Source organism: Mirounga angustirostris, unplaced genomic scaffold (genome assembly GCF_029215605.1).
Source record: "Mirounga angustirostris isolate CCGP_5_RB_7025 unplaced genomic scaffold, mMirAng1.0.hap1 SCAF_13, whole genome shotgun sequence".
NCBI classification, from domain to species: Eukaryota; Metazoa; Chordata; class Mammalia; order Carnivora; family Phocidae; genus Mirounga; species Mirounga angustirostris.
In genome coordinates, this window is record NW_026991721.1 from 41,381,181 (window position 1) to 41,401,846 (window position 20,666).

A 20,666-nucleotide genomic window follows, 5' to 3' on the forward strand; every position below is an offset into this window, starting at 1 on the left:
TTAGCTCAGGCACCTGGTGGAATTTACAGAGGCCTAACACCCACCTGACCCACCACGCACATCCCTTGGTAAGGAAATGGGAGGCTGAGTATGGCAGAGGGGGGACAGGATAGAATTCTATAACCTCAGAGCTCAAGGTTCTGGAAATCCCTCTCATTCAATGTTTTCAAACACGTTTAGCAGTAAACCCTTTTTCCCCCAAACAAAACTTTATGTGGAACTCAAATATACAAAATCATTGAGACTGAGAGAGGGGTTGAGGCCCTGAATCAAGGCTCCGCTCCAACCTCTGCTTTTATGGAGGCAGAGAAGGGAAGAAACTCTCTGCAGGGAACAATGTCAGACCAGGACACAGAATTCTAGAGGAGGTCCAGGGCCCTTCCCGTGGTGTCTCTGCTCCTGGGAGGCGCTGGTGTAAATGGACATAGAGGAAGGCCCTATAGTGGTTGGGATGGAAAAGTGAGGTAGAGAGTGGGCTCATGAAGACGCTCCAAGGGCAACGAGGCATGTTGAGAACATTCTCCTTGACCTAGAGTGTGACTAACAGGTCTGACTGTGTGCTGCCTGGCCATGTAGTCTCCCCCAGAACCTTCGCCCTGGCCTCCTGACCTCTGTCTTCACAGCTGCAGGCTCTGTGCCTGCTCCCCTCTGGGCTGCTCACCTGATCCCGGGTATAAGGCGTATCCACTCTCTGCTTGTCGCTGCAAGCTTCCAGGAGGACATGGATAGCATTCAGCTGTAGAAGCATCTCGCAGGCCATCGTGTCAAAGAAGGTGATGTTGGCAAGGGCCGCAGAAGCCAGCAGGAAGACTTCCCCAGACGAGGCCTCTTGGCACAGTTCTGGATGGTGAAGAAGAAGACATCAGCCTCCCTGCCTATGCTCCCATATCTGTTATCTCATTTGGTTCCAGCAAGAGCTCTGGGAGAAGGTCAGGTGTTATAATGCCCGTTTTAGAGGCGAGGAAAGCAGTTGCCAGAGAGGGAAATTTATCTGTCTACCTAAGTGGCAGATCTGGGATTTGAATCCTGGTGTATGACTTCTATTTACTCCTGTGTCCGTTTACTCCTCAACGGAGAGAGCACCGCACGTCCAGTATTGCTGCTGTCTTGGGATGGCCTGGCAAACAATACAGATCAGGGCTTTGCCCCTGGTAAGTTTACATCCTACTAGTAGGCGAGAGAAAATGAGCTTTTAAAAAACTGAATAAGATTATTGCAAATTCTAATGTGAGGGAGAAAATGAACAAGTGCTAAGAGAATAACTGAAGGCTCAGTGGGGTGCTTAAGGAAGGTCTCCCTAGGAATGCAACAGCTGAGACTTTAAGGAGAAAATGGGACAATCGTGGGAATACTTGGGGAAGAACACATTTTAGGCCAAAGGAACAGCAGCACGTACAAAAGCCCAGAAGCAGGAAAGAGCTCCCAGTCCATCTGTGTCTCCAGCAATGTACATTGGACTGCTCCTGAATTTGCCTTAAGAAAGAGGCTGAGGTTAAAACATAAGGACTCAGCCTTTCCGGCTGCCAAAAGCAGAGCTTCAGGATTTCCTTTGGTCCCAAGAAAAGGCTCATATGGCTGCAGAAAATTCCTACACCAAGCCCCGGGATGTCAGGCTCTTCCTTTCTGCTCCTAGTGGCCATGACCCAGACCTAACCAGAGTCCCCCACCTTACCATCTGCAAGTGATGAATCTGATGGGTCTTTACAGAGGAGAGACTGTCCCCCAATCCCTGTAATCCTCCACCATTTAACACGTTTCCCCATGTGTTCCCACTTGACCCTGAATGACCTCCTGCCTCAGGAGGAGGCATGCCAGCCACCCATTCTAGTGGACGGAACTTCTGACCCTCAGCTCCAACTTGAGCACCATTCAAGGTGCTACCTGGGTCCAGGTGCTCTCCTACTGATCACACCTCTATGAAAACACAGAGAGAAACCACACTTCAGGAAAATGCTCCCAGGAAGAGTTGAGCTATGTGCAATCCTGATCCCTAATCTTGGCCTCCAGACAAAGAATCTATACTTCCAGTTTCTAACATTGAAGGTGGCACCTCTTGGCCCTTTGAGTGAATTCAGTTACTGGCCCCGACCTAAACAGGGACAGAAAATAGTATTAGTTGGGCCACCTGCTGTGTGCCTTGCTCTGCACCATTAAATTCTGAGCACTCTTAAGGTAGAAAAGGGTCGCCTCCACTTGCAGGTGTAGAAGCTGAGGCCCAGAGAAGCTAGTAACTGCAGCAACACTCCCATTTACTGAGTGTTTACTCTGTGCGAGGCACTGCTGTATATCTTTGACCTCCTGAAGCCATTCCAGCCTCACCACAATCCAACTTTCTATCACAATTTTATAGCTGTAGAACTGAGGATTCAAATATGAAGCAATTTTCCCCAAATTGAGGCATTGGGGATTATGGGTCATTGTTACAATCTAGACTCAAATGCAGGTCTGCCAGGTCTCGGTCCCCATTCTTTCTGTGTCCCGGGCTGCCTCTTGTCACGAGGCCTCTTTGACTTTGTCCCAGTGGTTCTCCTGCAGATTTCGCTTTCAGGGAGGCAATGTCTGTCCCTGGGCAGCGCTGTGCCCCTCAGCCCAGATGGGACCAACTAAGCAACTCGGCACCTTGATCTAATCCCCCAGGGCAGGGCAGCAGAGTCGCCCAGGAATTAAGGATTCTGTGATTGCTCTTTTCCAATGACTGCCCCCTCCTCTAATTTTGGCGAACCCCTGGGGACAAGCCAACCTCTTCCAGGCCACCTCCCTCTACCCGAAGTTTGGAGTGAGACCACAGGAGTTACTGGCCCACTTTGCCGTAAAGATTTCTTCTAGAACCAAACACCCACACTAATCCTCATGCAGTCACGGTTGCCGCCAACGCAGCAATTATTAACACAACCACCTAAGTGCCTTTTAATTTGGGTGCACATTTATTGAAACTACAGTCTGAGTCACCTGGGATGCGTTAGGAAGATTAAATTGAGGATTCCAGTGACTCATTTATAAATGTTTCCAGGGAATAGCAAGAAATTGGAGGGCTATTTCCCACCAAAGAACAGAGCCCTGGCATCCTGCCCAGAAAATACATCCCATCTGCTGACTCTCAGAGCAGACTCTACAATGCGTCTTCATCAGGGGGAAATAAATAAAGAAGCTCCTCTTCTTCAGGGAGAAATCCAGCCCAGGCAAAGAAGTAGGGATGGAGATATGGCAATAGGGAAAGCTTGTTTAGACTATATAGATTTGGGTATGTTTATTTAGTTTTTGCTATCATTTATACATTGGGAGATTTTCAATAAAATTCAGGATTTTTGTCTTATCTTTAACAACCAGCCTTTCCTACAAGGCAGTGATCAACGGGAGTTTAACAGTGACCACCACCTCACCCTTCATCAATGCACGTGCTTTTCGATTTCATGCAGGATTCAAATTTTTTTATTTTCTTCTTCCATCTGGCCCTCTTCAACCATTTATGTTTCCTGCCTGGCTCTGGCAGAGGACTGAGTATGAAGACTCCTGGCATAAGTGAATCCTTACATTGTTATGTTGCCTCAAGAAGGTTCCTCAACTTCTCTAGGCCTAGGTTTCTTCTCCTACTGAGTGAGCATTTCTGGAGCTCCCTCTAGCCAAGACTTTCAAGAGTTGGCTTCTGTGTTTTCTCAACTTTGAAGGAAGGTGGATGTTGGCAAATTGAGGTATCCCAGGCTGGTGTCGCTGGGATACTTCCAGTTTCTAACTGAAGGGTGTCGCTGCCCCAGTACCTAGAGTCAGCCATAAAGTCAGTTTAACTGATAACTCTTCTGTTCAAAGCTATTGCAGATCTGAAAATTCTAGAGCTAGAAGGACTCAAGAGAAATGGCTCCAACTTCATGTTTTCTCTATTAGGAAAACTGTGAAGGGCCTGCTCAGGATTGCTGGTCAACAGCTCTTTGCTGAATGGATGAATGAAAAGACAAAAGTCCACACCTGAATGTTCTGACTCCCAATCTAGTTTCTGTGCTGTCCCTACATTAGCGCTACTCCAAATCTTCCCAGCCCTGGTTTGATGATTCCAAGAGCGAATGCTAAATTTTCTGATGAGATTAATTTTCATTCATTTTCAGTCAGACATGGGCACGAAGACAGTGGCAGAGATAGGGATAGAAGTAGAAACACACACCCTTGCCGGCACTTATGAAAGAAAGGATGTGGTTTGCAAAACAAGTTTCCTGAGAATTTTATCCAGACAAGTCCCAGCTTCTGCAGTTTTGCAAAGGGAAGCTGGAGGAAGAGAGTATTCTAGACCTCAGACTATGATTCTCCAGCCAGGAGTACATAAGTCTGAATAGGGGAATCCAAAAGAGTCGAAGCTTTCAAGGCCCCACGATGTGGGCCCAGTGGTAGGCTTGCAGGTGGCAGGCTGGCGTGTACCAGTGCCTTTTGAGAAGCTGTTTGCCCCATCATTGCTGCCACATTCGTTGGCTACAGCAGTCTGAGACTTCAGGAACAAAGCCCACCAGTCTCTCTGGTCAAGGATCTGAACCTCAAAATGCAAGGTCCTCTTCATCTCCATGGGGCTTGCCCCAGTCTCTATTCTGAAAGGTCCATTAATCCCAATGTGACCTTTAACTCAAAGAGCTTCTCAGAGGGCTGCATGCATTTTAGTAGGAGATTTGACAACAAAGCTCTTTAAAGCCTCTGATACATGAACAGTGGGATTTCAGTTAGTGTGACATCAGTGCAAGCTACATGGGGTGCAGTGAGTGTGGGTGTGTGGTGGAGGGGGGCAAGAAGGCCTCCTTGGCCCTTGCTGAAGACAACTGTGACAAGTCCCACTCACATAGCAGTCCCCTCCCGCCCAGGGTGACTCACTGATGAGAGCTGTCACAATTTCTTCCATGCTCTCCAGAAAGCTGCCAAGGTGCTGAGTAAAGGGCAGGTGTGGGGAGGTGACCTGGGCGACCACAGCCGCAGCCTCAGCCCTCGTGGCCTCTGAGTGGCTGTCATCGGTCAGGATGTCGGCCAAGCACAGAACACCATCCACCTGCAGGGGGAGAAAGGGCATGTCCCTGTACATTCCTGCTCACAACAGGAAGGAGACAGACACAAGCCCCCCACAGGGTCCAGCCCTGGATTCCCAGAACAGCCCAGGACTCTGTGTGGAGCCAGGGACAACCTGGTAGCAAGGCCCCCAGAAGGACCCCAAGTCTTGCATCTGAAGGCCGATCCTTTGGCTCCAGCAGAGATCAGTGACCTCCCATGGGCTTCTTAGATAGCAGGCACCAAGCCAAGTGCCCAGGGGCTAGCCCCTGACCATCCACCGCAGCAAAATACAGTAAAAAAGAACAGTCACTTAGAACTCCCACATCCCCGAGCTCCACCCCTGACCCCTCTTACTTGTACCGTATGACTTGGCCGTAGTCACTTAGCCTCTCCGAGGCTCTGTATCCTCATCCACCAACAGGGTGTTAGGGGTTAAGGTGATGAAGCAGGTGATGCGAATCCAGGCAAGATGCTTGACAAGTGTTGGCTCCCTCTTCCCTTCCTTGGGTTATCTCTAGGCTGAGTTCAACGTCCTTCCCTCCCCATCCCATCCTCCACCACCCACCCCCCTTGAAAGAGGGCTGCTTCCCTAGAGGCTTGCTCCCTCTGCCCAACCAGAGAGGAATGAACCTGGGTGTGGTGGGATGGGAATGCCAGATAAAGGCTTCAGCTTCCCAGTTCTGCCCCGATCAGATTTACTTACTCATGGCACAATAATAGCTTCTGCTTGTGAAGTGCTCATCCCCCCAAGTGCAGTACGCACACCATTTACTCCTTGTCATAGCCTCTGAGGCCAGTGTGATTAGTATCCCCATTTTACAGATGAAGAAACTGAGACACAGAAAGGTTCACTGACTTGCCCCAGATCACAAACTTTAAAACGGGTGGGTTTGGAATTTGAACCCAAATTGTCTAGCTTCAAAGCCCATGGTTTCTATCAGGACATTATACTTCTCCTGAGAAGTCACAACTGAACTCAGACCTCCGCCTCCATCAAGGGTCAGTAGATGAGGCTTTCTGGAGAAAGGAAGAGGAGGGGTGGTGGGTAGTAACTTCTCAGAGTTAGCTCAGCAGGGCGCCCGCTGGCCCTTAGAGGCCCCAGGACACCAGCCTGGCTGAGGACCCTGTCATCGAGCGCCAGGAGTGGGGGGCAGGGATGAGGCCAGGGAAGAACCAGGGAGAGAGGAATTGAGGAGACGCCTGTTCCGATCCTCCCCACACCTGCCGCAGGCCCGGGGCTCCTGTCCCAACACCCTTACTTCCTGCCACTCAGCTCAAGCAGCTCTCCAGAGATCAGTGTTTCTCTTGACTAATTACCACCGCTGACTTCTGGGCCTCCCTTAAATGGCTCTTGGGAGCTGTAAGGTCCATTAGCTGTAAAAGCCTTTGGCAATCTCAGACTCAAAAAGAGGCGAATGTGGGAACAGGAGCTGGGGGAACTGTCCACAATAAAACTCACCTGGATGTGCCTAATGAAAAAGAACAAAGAGCAGCCAGGTGGCCACTGGCAGGACTGGATTCATGCCAGATGTTTGACTAACAGGCCTTCAGAGAGGGGCCTCACTTGGGCCCAGGTAAGGAAAGGGGGGCTGCTCTGGGCCTGGAAACAGGAAGCAGCCCTATTGTCAGCCTGCCAACATAAGAAAGCTCTTAGACCTGTCAGGCCTTTATCCCTTTCCCCTTCCAGCACTATCCAAGGCTACAGCTAAGGGTCTCAATTATCTGGTCTCCTCAGGCTGATCTTGGATGCAAATGGAACTGCATTCCCAAACCCAGTCGAGAATGCGGGTCAAACCCAAACCAGACCCAAACCTAGTCCCTGACACATGCTTGGAGATGGGCCACTCTGAACGCACTAGAGAGGCCAGGAGTTAATGTTCTCCGAGGGCTTGGGCCACCAAGGCCTGGACACGGAGCCTGCTTCCCAACCCAAAATGCTTCTCAGCAAACCCACCGAGTGCGATTTCCCCGAGCACGTACTACGTGCCAAGCAGAGGTAAGCCGGGTACGCAGTGAGGCAGGAGACTCATCCATAAATAACCATTTTACAGTGTGATTTCCAATGAAGACACTCTCTGGGGAGGCCTCTGGAAGCCTCCCTGACTTAATGCCCACACCCCAGCTTGGGGAGGTGGCCCTCGGAGCTTGGGCCCAAATATATCTGCTAACATCATTGTGTTTATCACACTGTTTCTCCAACTGGGGTCTGAGGACTAGCTGCACCAAATTCACTGGGGGTTTCTCCAAAGCACATTCCTGGGCCCCACCCAGACCTACTCTGGGGAGGCCTGGACTTTGCCTTTCAACAAGGTCCGCAGATGACTTTATGCATCAGCAATCTGGAGCAGCACCACTGTGATGTGATTCTGTCTCCCTTGTCTGTCTGTCCCTCCTGCCCCCCTGGACACTCTGCAAGCCTGGGTACGACAGCTCATTCACTCATGGCTGCTCCAGGCCCTCACACATAGTAGTAGGCTTTGGGCAAATGGGGGATAAATGCAAGCGAGTAAGAGTTGGCCGAAGACTTGAAGACACACTTTAGGTGAGTAAAGGGAGAGGATGGAGGAGATATTGTGAGCAAAGGCCACTACAGGAAAGAGCAGGTCCAGAGAAACAGGCAGCTTGGGAACCTGGGTTCTACAGGTTCCTGACCCCAAGAGAGTGACTGTCTGAGCCTGATTCCTCTTCTGCCCTTAGATTTCCCAGAGAAGAGTGTATGTGGTGTCCTGTCTATGCAACTGCCCACTGTCCTGCTTTCCTTCTAACTTGTTTTCTGTGCTTCAGATCTTTTTTGGTAACTTGTTAATTATGACATATATCATCCCTTCAAAAGAAAAGATATGTGTATGTATTGCAAATGCATGAGGTATAAAAAATAAAAAAATGAACACCTATCTGTGTATATGTATATGCCTAATATCCAGAAACTCTAATATTAGGAATAAAATAACATCAGAAAGCCCCCTGTATGCAGTTCTTGATCTCATACCTCTGATTTCCCTGTTGGATGGGCCACTACCCTGAATTTTGTGCTTATTATTCCCTGTTTTCTTTAGAGATTTATTACATGTGTATAGTTTTATAAGGTTTTGAACTTGACATAAACGGTATCACACTGTGTATAGCAATTTGCTTTTTCCCCAGTCAGCATTATGTTTGGGAAATTCCTTCCTGTTGGTCCCTGTGGCTAAGGTCCATTTATTTTCACTGCTCGGTGGTATTTCATTGTATAAACTGATTGTAATTCATTTATGTATTCTATCGATGATCATTTGAGTCATTTCCCAGTTTTCACTACAATATATAATAATATTCTGTAAATATTCTTCTAAGTGTCTTCTGGTGCATACATGCCAGATTCTCTAGAGGTTTCCATCGAGGAGTGGAATGACTAACTCATAGGGTCTGTACATCTTTAATTTTACTAGTATTGCCAAGTTGTTCTGCAGAACAGCTGTAGCAATTTATATTCCTATCAGTAATGTATAAACTCACTTAACTCCATATTCTTGTCAACATTTGGTACTGTCAGATTCTAAATTTTTGCCAGTTTGGTGGATGTGCAAAATTTTTATTTTAATATGCATGTCTTTACTTTCTACAATGAAGCTCAGAGTCTTTTCATGTTTGCATTTTACTTTGATTAGGTTTGGTTTTGATTTTGGTTTTTGCCATTTGGACTTCCTCTACAAATTGCCTGTTCATGTGTTTTGCTCATTTTTCTATTTGGTGGATTGTCACATTGGGCCAATTTCCTGGGCCTTTGGCTCTGATGTTACTGAACTGCCACTTAGCCTGCTGTCAGCAAGATGTCACTAGCCCAAGTTGATTTCTGTGTGCATCACCATCTCAGCAACTCCAACTCAGCTAGTTCATCACAGTGGGGGGGCCTGAAAGGACCACACCACTGAGCTCCAGGCTTCCCAGTGCCTGAACCAATTCCTGTAGCATCAGAACATGCACAGGCTCTGGAGTCACATCTACCAGGGTCTGAATCCTGCTTCTGCATCTTACTAGCTGCACAATTTTTGTACTTATTTTGAGCCTTTATCTATAAGTGGGGGTAAAAATACCCACCTCAGAGGATATTGGAAGTTAACAAAGATAATGTGGCAGTACAATACCTGCCACATGGTGGTGCCATCATCCCACCTCTTCCCCAACTGATGGTTGCAGCCATCTCTAGATCTGGGACCCTGAGTCCTACTCACCTTTCTGTAGGCTCCTCTGGGACTGAGACTCCACTGGGAACCTCAGCCCTTTGGGTTGGGGCCCACAGGTTTTCCTACTTGTTTGGACACCTCAACTGAAGCAGCCCAGAACTAGAACTTTTAAAAGGGGAGTGACTTCTATTTCAATTCCTGACCAGCACCAATAAGATGAATAACTACAATCTCTCAGAAGAGAACAAAGAGAAAAGTAGTACAATCCATGCATCTCTTTATAGCTCATCAAACATTAATTGCACACCTACCTTGTGATGGTCCCTGAACTAGGCATTGGTACAAAGATCAATCAGGATGAAACAAGAGATGGAGAAACAAAGACAGACAGATGCATAGAGAAATAAAAGATGAGAGAGAGAGAGAGATATCACATGTTTAAAAAGGATTTGGGGACTTGTCTGGTGCAGAGCCCAGCCCCCTGGTCCCTTTCTGACTTGGCCTCTGTAACACCTCTCCCTGCTGAGAACTCTCTCCATCTTGGTGCTCTCTCCTGCCTGGGACTCCATGATACCTCATTGTGGAGGCCAATCTCCTCCCTAGCTAACTACCACTTATCGTTTGCTCCTTTAGTCTGTCCTCCTTTGCATCCATCTAAGGTAGCTTACCCCAGGTTCCGCCATCAGCCCCCTTTGTACCATCTCAGTCAATAGCACCCAAGCCAAGTGGCCTCAGTGACTCACTCTGATGACCCCCAAACCTAGCTCTCCAGCCCTGACCTTCTTTCCTGAGATCCACATCTACCTTTCCAACCTGCCACTGAATCTCTTTATGTTTACTCCCAAATTAATTTGCCTAGATATTCCACAGGCACCTCAACCCACTTCACCTAAAGGTTGAGTGGTCATCTTTCCTGTCTTCCCTCCCCACTCCCTTCTCAGATCCAGGTAAGTAGTTACCTTCTCTGTGAACACACACCTGCCTCCCCCAGACAGAGTGTCTCTGTCCCCTCGGCTGCCAAACGACTCTGGTCTGATGACAACTGGAGCACTTACTGTGTCAGGCTCTCCTCATAAGTTTATATGTCCATCCCGCCCTGCACTAGATGTGAGCTGCTCTGGGCAGCTCCTGTACTGAATCGTCTCTGGTTCCCAGCACCCAGCTGAGGCCCGACACATGGCAGTTAACACAGCAGACTGAATGGAGGGGAGACAGAGGCCTGGGGAGGGAAAAAGATCATCAAGGCCATGATGCACATTAGTGCCAGAGCCAAGACTCCCATCCTGGTCCCCTCACTCTCTGCCCTGTGCCCCTCTGGGTAGCCTTTGGGAAAGGCAGCGAAGGGAGAAGCTAGTGAAAGGATCAGGTCAATGGGGGCTGCTTAGCTTAGCTCCTCGGGTGGGCCCAGGAGTGGCCCAGCCTGAGGCCAGCTTCCTCAAACACTGGTCCCATTTCTGGAAAGTCTCCATCCTCAAACTACCCACTTCCCATCCCTGGACATAAACTTAATGATGCCAGGAGAACAATCTAATCAAAGCACTTCCACATCCCTAAAGAAATTGCTGCTGGAAGCACTTATATGTAATTAGCTTTTACATGGAATGGGATGGGCCTGGGCCCAAGGCCAAGCTTTCCTCATGGGAGAGCATGCAAGTGGTGGTGAGGATGGTCTGGCCTGGTCATCACCTGGGCAGCAGGGCTGATGCACCTGGAGTCTGGACACAGAGCGAGCTGGTGAATGCTGAGATTCTCCCTGAGGAGTGGGTGAAGGAGAATGAAACCCATGCAGTTGAGAACCCAAAATATACAGTAAACATCACATCAGATTTGAGCAATGTTCTCCTACTAATTATTGGAAATGCATCATTGGTGGCTTTTATGCAAATATCTAAAAGACACTGGCGAGTACATAAAGACCCACCATATATACTGGTGCTGGACTGCTATCTTCCTGTTCCGTTCCGCATCTTTAGTTTTTAGGGAAAGGCACAAGTGTTGGTTGCTGATAAACAGAATCATGCGAATGTGCTGGTAACTCAGCCACAGGGGAGGGAGAATGACCTAAAGACCCCCAGACTTCCTCCTTCATCTTTCTGTCCACTCAGACACCTAAAGTCTGCAGGAAAAAAAAAAGTGGGGACCACAAAGCAGCTGGAATTTTGCTCATGGGACCAGGCAGGACAGATCTGTTTGCCCAGGGTATAGCCAGAAGGAAAAGTCGATCGTAGAGAGGGAAGCAAAGGTCACGCCCAGGGAAGCTAAGACAAGTGTGGGGCAAGGGACAGGGCAAAGCATTAGGTGGAATAAATGAATCCATCAATCAGAAGCAAGGTCTGAATGTGGGATGTGAACCAGATCAGGGCAAGGTCCAGCACAGAATCTGTGAACAATATAAGGGGTTAAAGGCTCACTTTACAAAATGAGATATTTGTTTTAAGGAGTGCTGGTAGAGCGGACACCTCTGTAGAAAGCTACCGAAAGTAAAACAGGCCTCCAGGAAGATAATATTATCCCCCTTACAAACTAACATATCCCAGACACCACTCAACCTCCTTTGCTATTTCAAAGAAGAATTTTTGATTAAACGCTAAGTGTCAAAATGGATAAAACAAATATTAATATGTAATAGGGAATGGGACAGTGGATGAAAGGGATTATATAACCAGTTTGGCAAGCATGTCAGTGAGGTAGAGAGAGGTGAGTTATTGCAGTGGAGGGAAATCAGAGATTGAATCACTTTATTTTACTGACAAATAAAAAATAATTTCCCTGTCAGGCAAATGATTTTTCTTAAAGCAGATTGTCAAGCAGACGCTCTGTAGGCATTTGGGAGTAGAAGGAGTGGAGTTTGGGAGAAGGTTTCAAAAGGCCAGCAAGAACAAGTTCACTTTCCTTTGCGTTAGGGTTAGCAGGCCTGTACTGATGTAAAAATATCAAGTTTTCAGCAAAGCACTCCTGGGCACAGCTTGGGTGGGAATTGTACAAAAAGCGCTTCTAGATCAGTGGTTCTTAGCCTGGTTCTCAGATGATTAGAATCATCTGGGAAAGTTTTAAAATACTAATGCCTGGGCTTCACCACCAGAAAATCTGATTTAATTGATCTGGGGTGGAGTCTTGGTATCATTATTTTTAAAGAATCCCCAACGAATTCCCACAGGGATCTTAGGTTGAGCACCACTGTTGCAGAGGTACCTGTGGGATGGTAGAAGCTGCACAATCTTAGGAGAGAGAAAAGTCTGGCTCCACAATTCAGCTGTGCTACTAGCTGACTTGGTGAAATGAGCAGGTTACTTACCTTCTCTGAGCCTGTTATCTAACCCTTAAAATGATAATGGTACCACGGTTAATAATGAAATAGTAAATGAAATATTGAAGGAATTCCCCCCAAACCAGCAACAAGACAGATACCCATTATCACCACTCGTATTTCACATTTTACAGTGGCCCTGGCCAATGAAATAAGACAAGAAAAAGAAATACAAAGGTAAAATCATCAGAAAAGAGGAAGCAGACCTTTCATAATTTAAAGATCACATGAATGTGTACACAATCTGAACACAATCCAAATCTGTATAAAATCCAAAAAAGGCTATACACCATTATATTCAAAACTGTATTTTCTATGTATCAGTAAGAATTGGAAAATAAGAATTTTAAGATAGCACTTAATTATCATAAAAACATATTCCGATATAAGTCTTAAATAGATGTGCAAGATGTTGACACTGAAAACTCAAAACATAGCTAAGAGAAATTAAAGGCAGTCTGTATAAAGAGAGGAATACTACATTTATTGATTGGAACACCTTATACTGTGTAAGATCTCAATTATCCCAAGATCTATTTATAAATTTAAAGAAATCCCAATCAAAATCTTCATAGGTATTTCTGTGGAAATTAACAAGTGGATTCTAAAATGTACATAGAAAGGCAAAGAACTTAGAATTACCAAGATAATCTTAAAGAAGAACAAAGTTAAAAGATTTTTACTACCAAATGTCAAAATTTGTTATAGACTACAGGGACTCAGTGTCATATTGGCACAAGGATGGACAAAAGACTAATGGAACAGAAAAAAGAAAAAAAACTCCAGAAACAGACTCATGCATGTATCACCACTTTACTAACAACAAAGGACCTCTTTAACTAAGTGGCGTAAGATGGTCTTTTTGGTAAATGGTGCTGGCTCAACTGGATATCGTTTAGAAAACACTGGACTTCGAATACCATTTCAAAAAATTAATTTGAAATAGATCATAGACCTAAATGTGGAGTGTAAAACAATAAAGCTAGAAGAAAATATAGGATAGCCTCATCATTTGAGGGTAAACAAACATTTCTTAAACGGACACAAGAAGCACCAACTGCAAAAGAATGGATCAATAAACTGGACTTTATCTAAGTTAAGCATTTCTATTCAACAGAAGACACCATCAAGAGAATGAAAAAGCAGACCACGGGCTGAGAATACATATTCTCAATACATATACCTGACAAAGGATTCATACATAGAATACATTTTCCAAGTTTATAATTCAATAACAAAAAGACAAAGAAGTCTTTTTTTTTTTCTAATGGGCAAAATTCTCAGATAGACATTTCACAGATGATAGCCAAAGGGTCAATAAGGATATGGAAAAATGCTCAACATCGAGGCTCATCAGGAGAATGAAAATGAAAGCCATCCTGTGAGGTCACTCTACGCCTGAGCAGGTGACAGTCGGGGCACTGCATGTCCAGCTACGGCCAAGTTGCAATACCTCTGAAGCAGCCCAGAGGAGAATGAAACACTCCTTTGGAAACTGTGTGTTGTTCCATCTCCGTGGGCATCTCCTTGCCCTACCTCATGCTTCCCTAAGCCTCTTCCTCTTTCTCATCCCCCTGCCCTCTCCCTATCTCACTCTGTCTCTGCTGCGTGGGACCACAGGCCCCGTCACCTGCCGGCAGGGTCAGGACACTGGTTCTGGCTCTGTGCTGTGAGAGCAGCCCGCTCTCCATGCCCAGCTGTTGCCAGGAAGTGGGTCTTCCCTAGTCAGGTCTGCCCCACACCTACAACCTTCTGCGGTCCCCTCAGCCTCCTCACCAGCTCCCCTTCCTGCCCCAGCAACTTCCTTTCCCCGGCTCACCTCCAGACCAGCACCTGTCCCTCCAGACCAGCCCCTGTCCCGTGGTGCAGGCTCCTCTATGCCTTGTCCAGGGCCCCCAGGAGCCCCTGCCTCCCTGTGGCCCAGCTTCCCATATCCCCAGCACCAGCATCATGTTTACATCAGACTTATTTATTTTCTGCTCTCACCAGATTGCTTCGGGGACAGGCGGGAAATGCACTTCACCGAGCATGCGGCTCCTCAGCCCACCACACACATGCACGGAAGAGCAGGCCTCCATCTGTAAACTCCCAGGGGAGACAGGCACCCTGGCAACTCCTCAAGGAACGCCGCCCCCTCACCACGCACCCAACCCCAGAGAAGAGGCCCCAGAATTCCCAGCCCTGCCAGCTCACCGCTTCGGGCTTTTGTTCATCACATTTGCCTTCCAAAATTATTTCCTATATCACACAGTCCCAGCAGAACACACACTTCCCTCCGCCAAATGAGAAAATGGAGGTTCGTGGGGATTAGAAAACTTGCTTGTGGGTCCTCAGCAAACCCGTGGCAAAGGAAGAGCTGGGTTCTCCCCACTAACCCCCAAGCTGGGGATGAGGTCTGTTTGGGGACCCAAGAATGTGGGCTCAGGGCCAGAGGAGTGAAAGCGAGGGGACAGAAGCTGGAACAAATTTTTCAGGATAGATGGTACAAAAGGGGGCTCAGGGACAATCCCATATACAGACTTGGGGGCATTCTGTCCTTCTGGAAGGGACGCTTCAATGTCTACACTCCCCACTCCCACCCCACCCCTGGGCCTGAAACAGCTCACAGAGGCTGGCCAGCCCAGTGAGGTCACATGACCTGCATTCTGGCCTCGGGCCTGCTGCTAACAGTGGGAATGGGGAGTTGCACATCACCTCCCTTCTCTGGGCCTCTACCCTCTCATCTGCAATGGGGAAGAATGCCCCAGAACTCTTCCAACAATATTCATCTAGTCACGTGGCAAGCATCATTCACCCGGGTGTGCAAGCCACTTCCCTGACGGGCTAAGGGGTGGGCGGTGTAGTGTCTGTTGGTAGGAAGCTTAGGCAGAGCTCCGAGGCCAGGCAGCGTGGAACATGCTCCCAAGCAGCAGTGAGCACAGTGTGAGCGGAGCGCCAGGAGGGAGGAGAGCAGTCAGGAAGGCTGACCAGAGAAGGGCATCGGAGCCCTCTCAGCAGATGTGCGGGAGACACCCTCCCGGGCCACCCCAGCCGAGGCAGGTGTTCCAAGGCAAGAAAGGCCTGAAGGTCAGTGGAGAGCTCTGGTGGGAAAGAGGGGGAAAAAAACCTCACATTTATGGCGCATGGGCTCATTTCGTCCCTCGCCGCCTGCAAGGCAGGGACTGTCACTTCACTTTACATATGACGAGACCAGGGCCTAGAGGGCTGCAAGGTCAACACCTCCTAAGTGTTGAAGGTCTTAGGTCAACACCTCCTAAGTGCTGAAACCGGGCATGGAAGCCAGGCCTGCTCACCAAAGGGGCAATGTGCTGGAGGCAGCCTGCTCACAGGCACCTCTGTGCCAGGCTGAGGGGTTTGGGGTCCAGTGAGAACTGGGGGGCTCAGGAAGGCCTCTGGGAGTCAGACACCTGTTAGATTACAAGATGTATCCACATCCTCCTCCTGGAGGAAGCTGGGTTGGTAGGAAGAAGCTCCTGTTGCCTTGAATTTGGAAGTCTCCCTTCCCCCTGCGCACCTCCCCGCCCCACACGCATGACATACACTGTCGGGGATCAGTGGTTCAGACCCTGAGCCCAGCAGCCTCATCAGCTCCAGAAGACAGGCCTCAGGCGGGGTGACAGGGCTGCCGCTGCCGCTCCCACCCACCAGGGGTCGCTGCCGCACAGCGCACGGGGTCCTACCGAGGTCCGACCGAGCGCAACCTGCCTCCGTGGCTGCACTTCGTTCAGGCTGCCAGGGGGCTCCGTGCCTTGTCCAAACTCAGGTTGTGCCTTGCGCGGGGGCTGCAGCCCCCCAAGCCAGCAGCGCCTTCCTTCAGTCTGAACAATACTGGCCTGTCATCTCAGCATGAACTCTTGAGGGAGGCGGGGGGCTTGCAGGGAGGTGGGACAGTGGGCCTAATTTTGTTCTTGCCTCTTTGCATCCTGGCCTCCTTCAAGTCCCCACACCCCCACTCTCAAGGCAGAGGGACAAGCCTGGGAGACTTGGAACTCAGGGAAGGAAATGAACCACACTCCCTCTAGACAGCCTCTTGCAGGGATGGGGAAAGTGACCGCAGCCGTCCCCACCCGTCTACCTGTCAGTCACAGCACGCACAGCTGACCTGGCACCCTGGGGTTCTTTGCACTGTTCCAGCCCATTCCCAAGACAGGTAAAGGCCTGCACCTGGGGGCAGGAGGGGGGGGGGACGCTGATAAGCCTACGTGAGTTGAGCCCCGGGTGGAGAAGTATCTGGGATCTCCATTCAGAGGCATTCTCTCTCTCTCTCTCTCCCTCGCTCTAGCAGCTACTCCTGGGTAAAGAAGGGGCTGCAAGTTAAATTAAGCAAAGATTTCTTGCCCCACTCTCCCCACCCGACCTCACTGACATACCAGAACTGACTCCATCAAGGTAGAGTAGCTGCTTCGCCTTGCACACCACACCCTTTTCAGCTAAGGAGAGTACGTAAGGAAGGCTGTAGCAAACAGAACCTATAGCTGGGAGCAAAAGAAGGGGGTTCTCCCCCACTGTCTCCATGCCTTCCGGCATCAACTCTGCCCTCTATAAAATGGGTGTGACTATCTCTCTCTGCCTTCCTTACAATATGATTGTGAGAATCAAATGAGCAAAAGAAAAGAAAAACTGGCTTTTCTGGTGAATATGATCTATTTATGACCATCTGCAACCCTGCAGGGAAGAAGCAGTGGAGAGAAAAGTCCTGTGAAATGGCAGCTGGAGCAGCAGAACCTCCCTCACCGACCCCCTTGCACCCTGCCCCCCTCCTGCCAAGGGTCTCTGGGATTTAAATAGCTGGATCCAGCCCCCCCTGCCTCCAGCCTTGCCCTGCAGATGGCAGGGCATCTCAATCCCAAGAAGCTGGCCCAGGAGATTGGGGGGGAGGTGGCTGGTGGAGCTGCAGGGAGAGAGGCAGCAGTTTTCCCATCCCTCACCACTGATGATTTTCTTCTTGGACTTGAAACTGAGCACTCATTCCCTCCCCCCTGCTCATCTTTAATTTCTCTCCATCTTTAATTTCTCCATCGATTTTCATTAAACTCTCCCTTTGGCTCCAGCACAGGGTGAACTCCTTATTTGAAAAAATAAAACAAGAAGGAGGGGGGGCGGGAATAAAAGGAAGTTCTTTTGCAAGCAAGACAGTCTCTGGTCTCAAGGCTGGAAGAGGCACTTCCTAGAACTGTCTTGGAGGTTGTCTGAGGCTGTCTTAGCACTGGGCTTTGAGTGCCCCCAACCTCCCCCGTTATGGCCCTAGACCCATAGGTTCCTGCCCCTCAGACCCCCAGCCCCCTGCCTGGACCACAGCCTCAGTCTCACTCGAGCCCCCAGCCCCCTGCAACCCCAACCTGGCCCCTGGCCCTGTCCAACCCCAGCTCCTGCACCCCAGTGCCCTGACCATCCCTCTCACCACGCGGGACATCTGAACTCTGCCAGGACTGTTGTAACATCCCCAGGACTCAGCCTTTTTGGGGGTATGCAGGGTTTCCCCAGCTCGACCTGAAATGGTGGAGACAAAGGGGCAAGCAGGAGGGAAGGGAAGCAGACCCAGGCTCAGCGCTCCCTCCGCGCGGGCACCACACTGCGAGCCCCACCCACACTGTCGCACGGCCTCGTCACCGCAGCCCCACCAAGGAGGAGATGTCCCCATGTTATAGAGAGGAAACCAAGGTTCAGAGAGGAGTGACTTGTTCCCTAGCCTTCCATCAGCCTCTCTAAACCCTAGAGCCCTCCCCCCTTAAGGATGCCAGCCCACCTTCCCTGGTCAGTCCTCCGGGAAGGCGCCTTGATCTGTCCAGACAGGCTGGGTCGTCTGGCCATCCAGACCGAGTTGGGGCCATCTGCTCTCACTGGGCTGTGTGGCTCTGGGGCCCTCACTCCCTCTAGTCTTCTCCAAGGTGGGGTGCAGAGAACACGGTCCCTTCTTCCAGGCTCCCCCAGTTCACTGAACATAGAGCTCCTGAAAGACGTACAGCTCCACCACGAACTGGCCAGCTGTGGAGAACCTCTGCCTTTGCCGAAGCCACTTTCCCTTGGCCTGCCTGGGAGCTCCTCCTTGGCCCTCTGAGCCCAGCCCCACTGCCTCCTTACTGCTGCCTTCACCAGCACCCCAGGCAGAGGTGGTGCCACTGGCCTGTGGCCTTTGATGGCCATGGGACAGCCCCTTTCCGCTGTCTGAACTGCTGGGCTTCTCCCCAGCCACCCCCAGTGGGAGACAGGGAACACAGCTGTTTGTCTCCCCTCTCCAGAGCCCAGCACAGAGTCTGGGGAATGAGGGGCAACTGTCTGCCACGGACACAAGGGAAGTAGGACAGACTTCCTAAAACTCACTGGTTTAGGGAAAACACGATGCGGGGGGAGGCTGTGGCCAGGACGAACCAGACCTCTGAAAAGAGGTTCTTGAAAGACCCTTCAGACACCTCTGGAGAGGCCTTTGCTGTGTTTTGACACCTCGTCTCTCCAGCCCTCTTTGGGAAGTGTCCACGTCTGCCCACTGCCCAAGCCAACACTCACAGCCTGGCTCCCAGGGAGCCGTTCCTCTGCATTCCCCACCTCAGAACCAGGCAGCCTTGGTTCTAAAGCTCTCCAGTTCTGAGCAGTTTCCTCATCTGTAAAATGGAAAGGATGCAAGGACTCGCGCTCCAGCCGCACCCAGCTTCTCCATACGGTGCCCTGAGCAGCATCTCCCAGCATGCCAGTCCTTCCTCCCACCAGGTCAGTGCTCCCCCTGTCCACCCGACAATAATCTTCCCCAGGCCACTGATGGTCAAACCCGGGCAATTAGCTTGCTCCCTGCCACAACGATAGCTACCATGTCTCGGCATCTCGTGAGAACAGCACCACATTACTGCACATCTAGTCTCCGCTGACAGTCCTCAGGGGTAGATTTCCTCATGCCCATTTAACTGAGGACAGCCCCTCTGGGAAGGTAAGTCAAGTCCTCAGGGAAAGGTGCCCAAGCTCATCGTGGGGAAGCCTGGGTTCCAGACCAGGAGAGCCTGACCATCAGAGGCCGTGGCTTCCCCACCATGCTGGGCGGCTTCTCAGCAGATGTGCCAGGAGGCAACCGATGAGTAGCATGATTGCTGGGTGATGGACGGAGCGAATGAATGAATGAGCAAGTGGATGGCCGGATGACAGAAGGAAGGAGGACGCCAGTGCCGAAGTGATTTCACAGAGTGAATGAATGAACCACGACTGAATCCAGGACCAAATGAACGCCCCAAGCCCGACAGAGCTCAGGCATCACACAGCAGGGTGTCTGGTGCCCTGGCTAGACCCATGCTCTGACACCGGGGTCTGTGCATGATTTAACGGACCTCTCCGGGGTTGCAGGGAAGTGAGGGAGCCGCATGACAAAGATGAATTTCACCAAATCCAGCACATTTCTCACCACCAGTTAATTAAGTGGGCCTCAGCGAGGGCCCAGGCCAGCAAATCAGCCAAAGGCTGGGACTTTGACATCATCCGACTAGTGCATGAATTGGGCCTTGTTAGTGCGTGGCTGGCAAGAGCCCCTGGGCACCACACTCCACATCCTGTCTTCACCTCCCCTGTCATGCTGTGGTTTCTACAATCCAGCCCGTCTCTGGGCTTCTCCACCCTCTACTCTAAACACTAACAATGGCCAACCTCACTGGAGCCTCTGAGGCCAGAGATCACACCGCTGGGGCAGGTGTGGGCAAGACCTGGGGAGGGGGCATGGCAGGGGTGGGAGAGACCCTGAGCCCTTCCTGGGTCTAGGACTTCTCTCAACTTTGGAAGCAGCATGCTATGAGGAGAAGAACGTGGATGTTGGCCTCAGGATGTCGGATTTGAGTCCTGGGTCCACGTGATGGTTCCCAGCCCAGGCTGACTCTGGCTCGGGCGAGCCGCGATTACATGACGGCTGGACCACTCATTGGCTGTGTGCTCTTGAGCAAGGAGCTTCACTTCTCTGAGTCTCCCATCCTTCTGGAAATAAGGAGGATAATCACAGCACCAGAGGAATAACGGTTACATGACACAATGAAAAGAAGGGCTTAGCAAAGTGCTTGCCCAAAGCAAGTACTCGCTGTTAGTTACTGTCCTGTTCATCATTGTCACAGTGATCTTATTACCTGTTAGAGCAGGGGTCAATAAACATTTTCTGCCGAGGGCCAGATAGGAAATCGTTCCGGCTCTGTGGGCTGTACGGCTTCTTACAATTA

General features: G+C 49.9%; 1 protein-coding gene across 2 annotated transcripts in view; it reads right to left on the reverse strand.

Annotated features, from left to right (window-relative positions):
* The window catches only part of INSC (INSC spindle orientation adaptor protein), a 151,101-nt gene that overhangs the window by 21,375 nt on the left and 109,060 nt on the right, over positions 1-20,666 (reverse strand). For both annotated transcript variants that reach the window (XM_064576796.1, XM_045894076.3), the window contains exons 8-9: positions 4,846-5,017; positions 662-840 (exon numbers count right to left, since the gene is read on the reverse strand). In XM_064576796.1, coding sequence (XP_064432866.1) covers positions 662-840; positions 4,846-5,017 — 351 coding nt within the window. The remainder of the gene's footprint in view (positions 1-661; positions 841-4,845; positions 5,018-20,666) is intronic.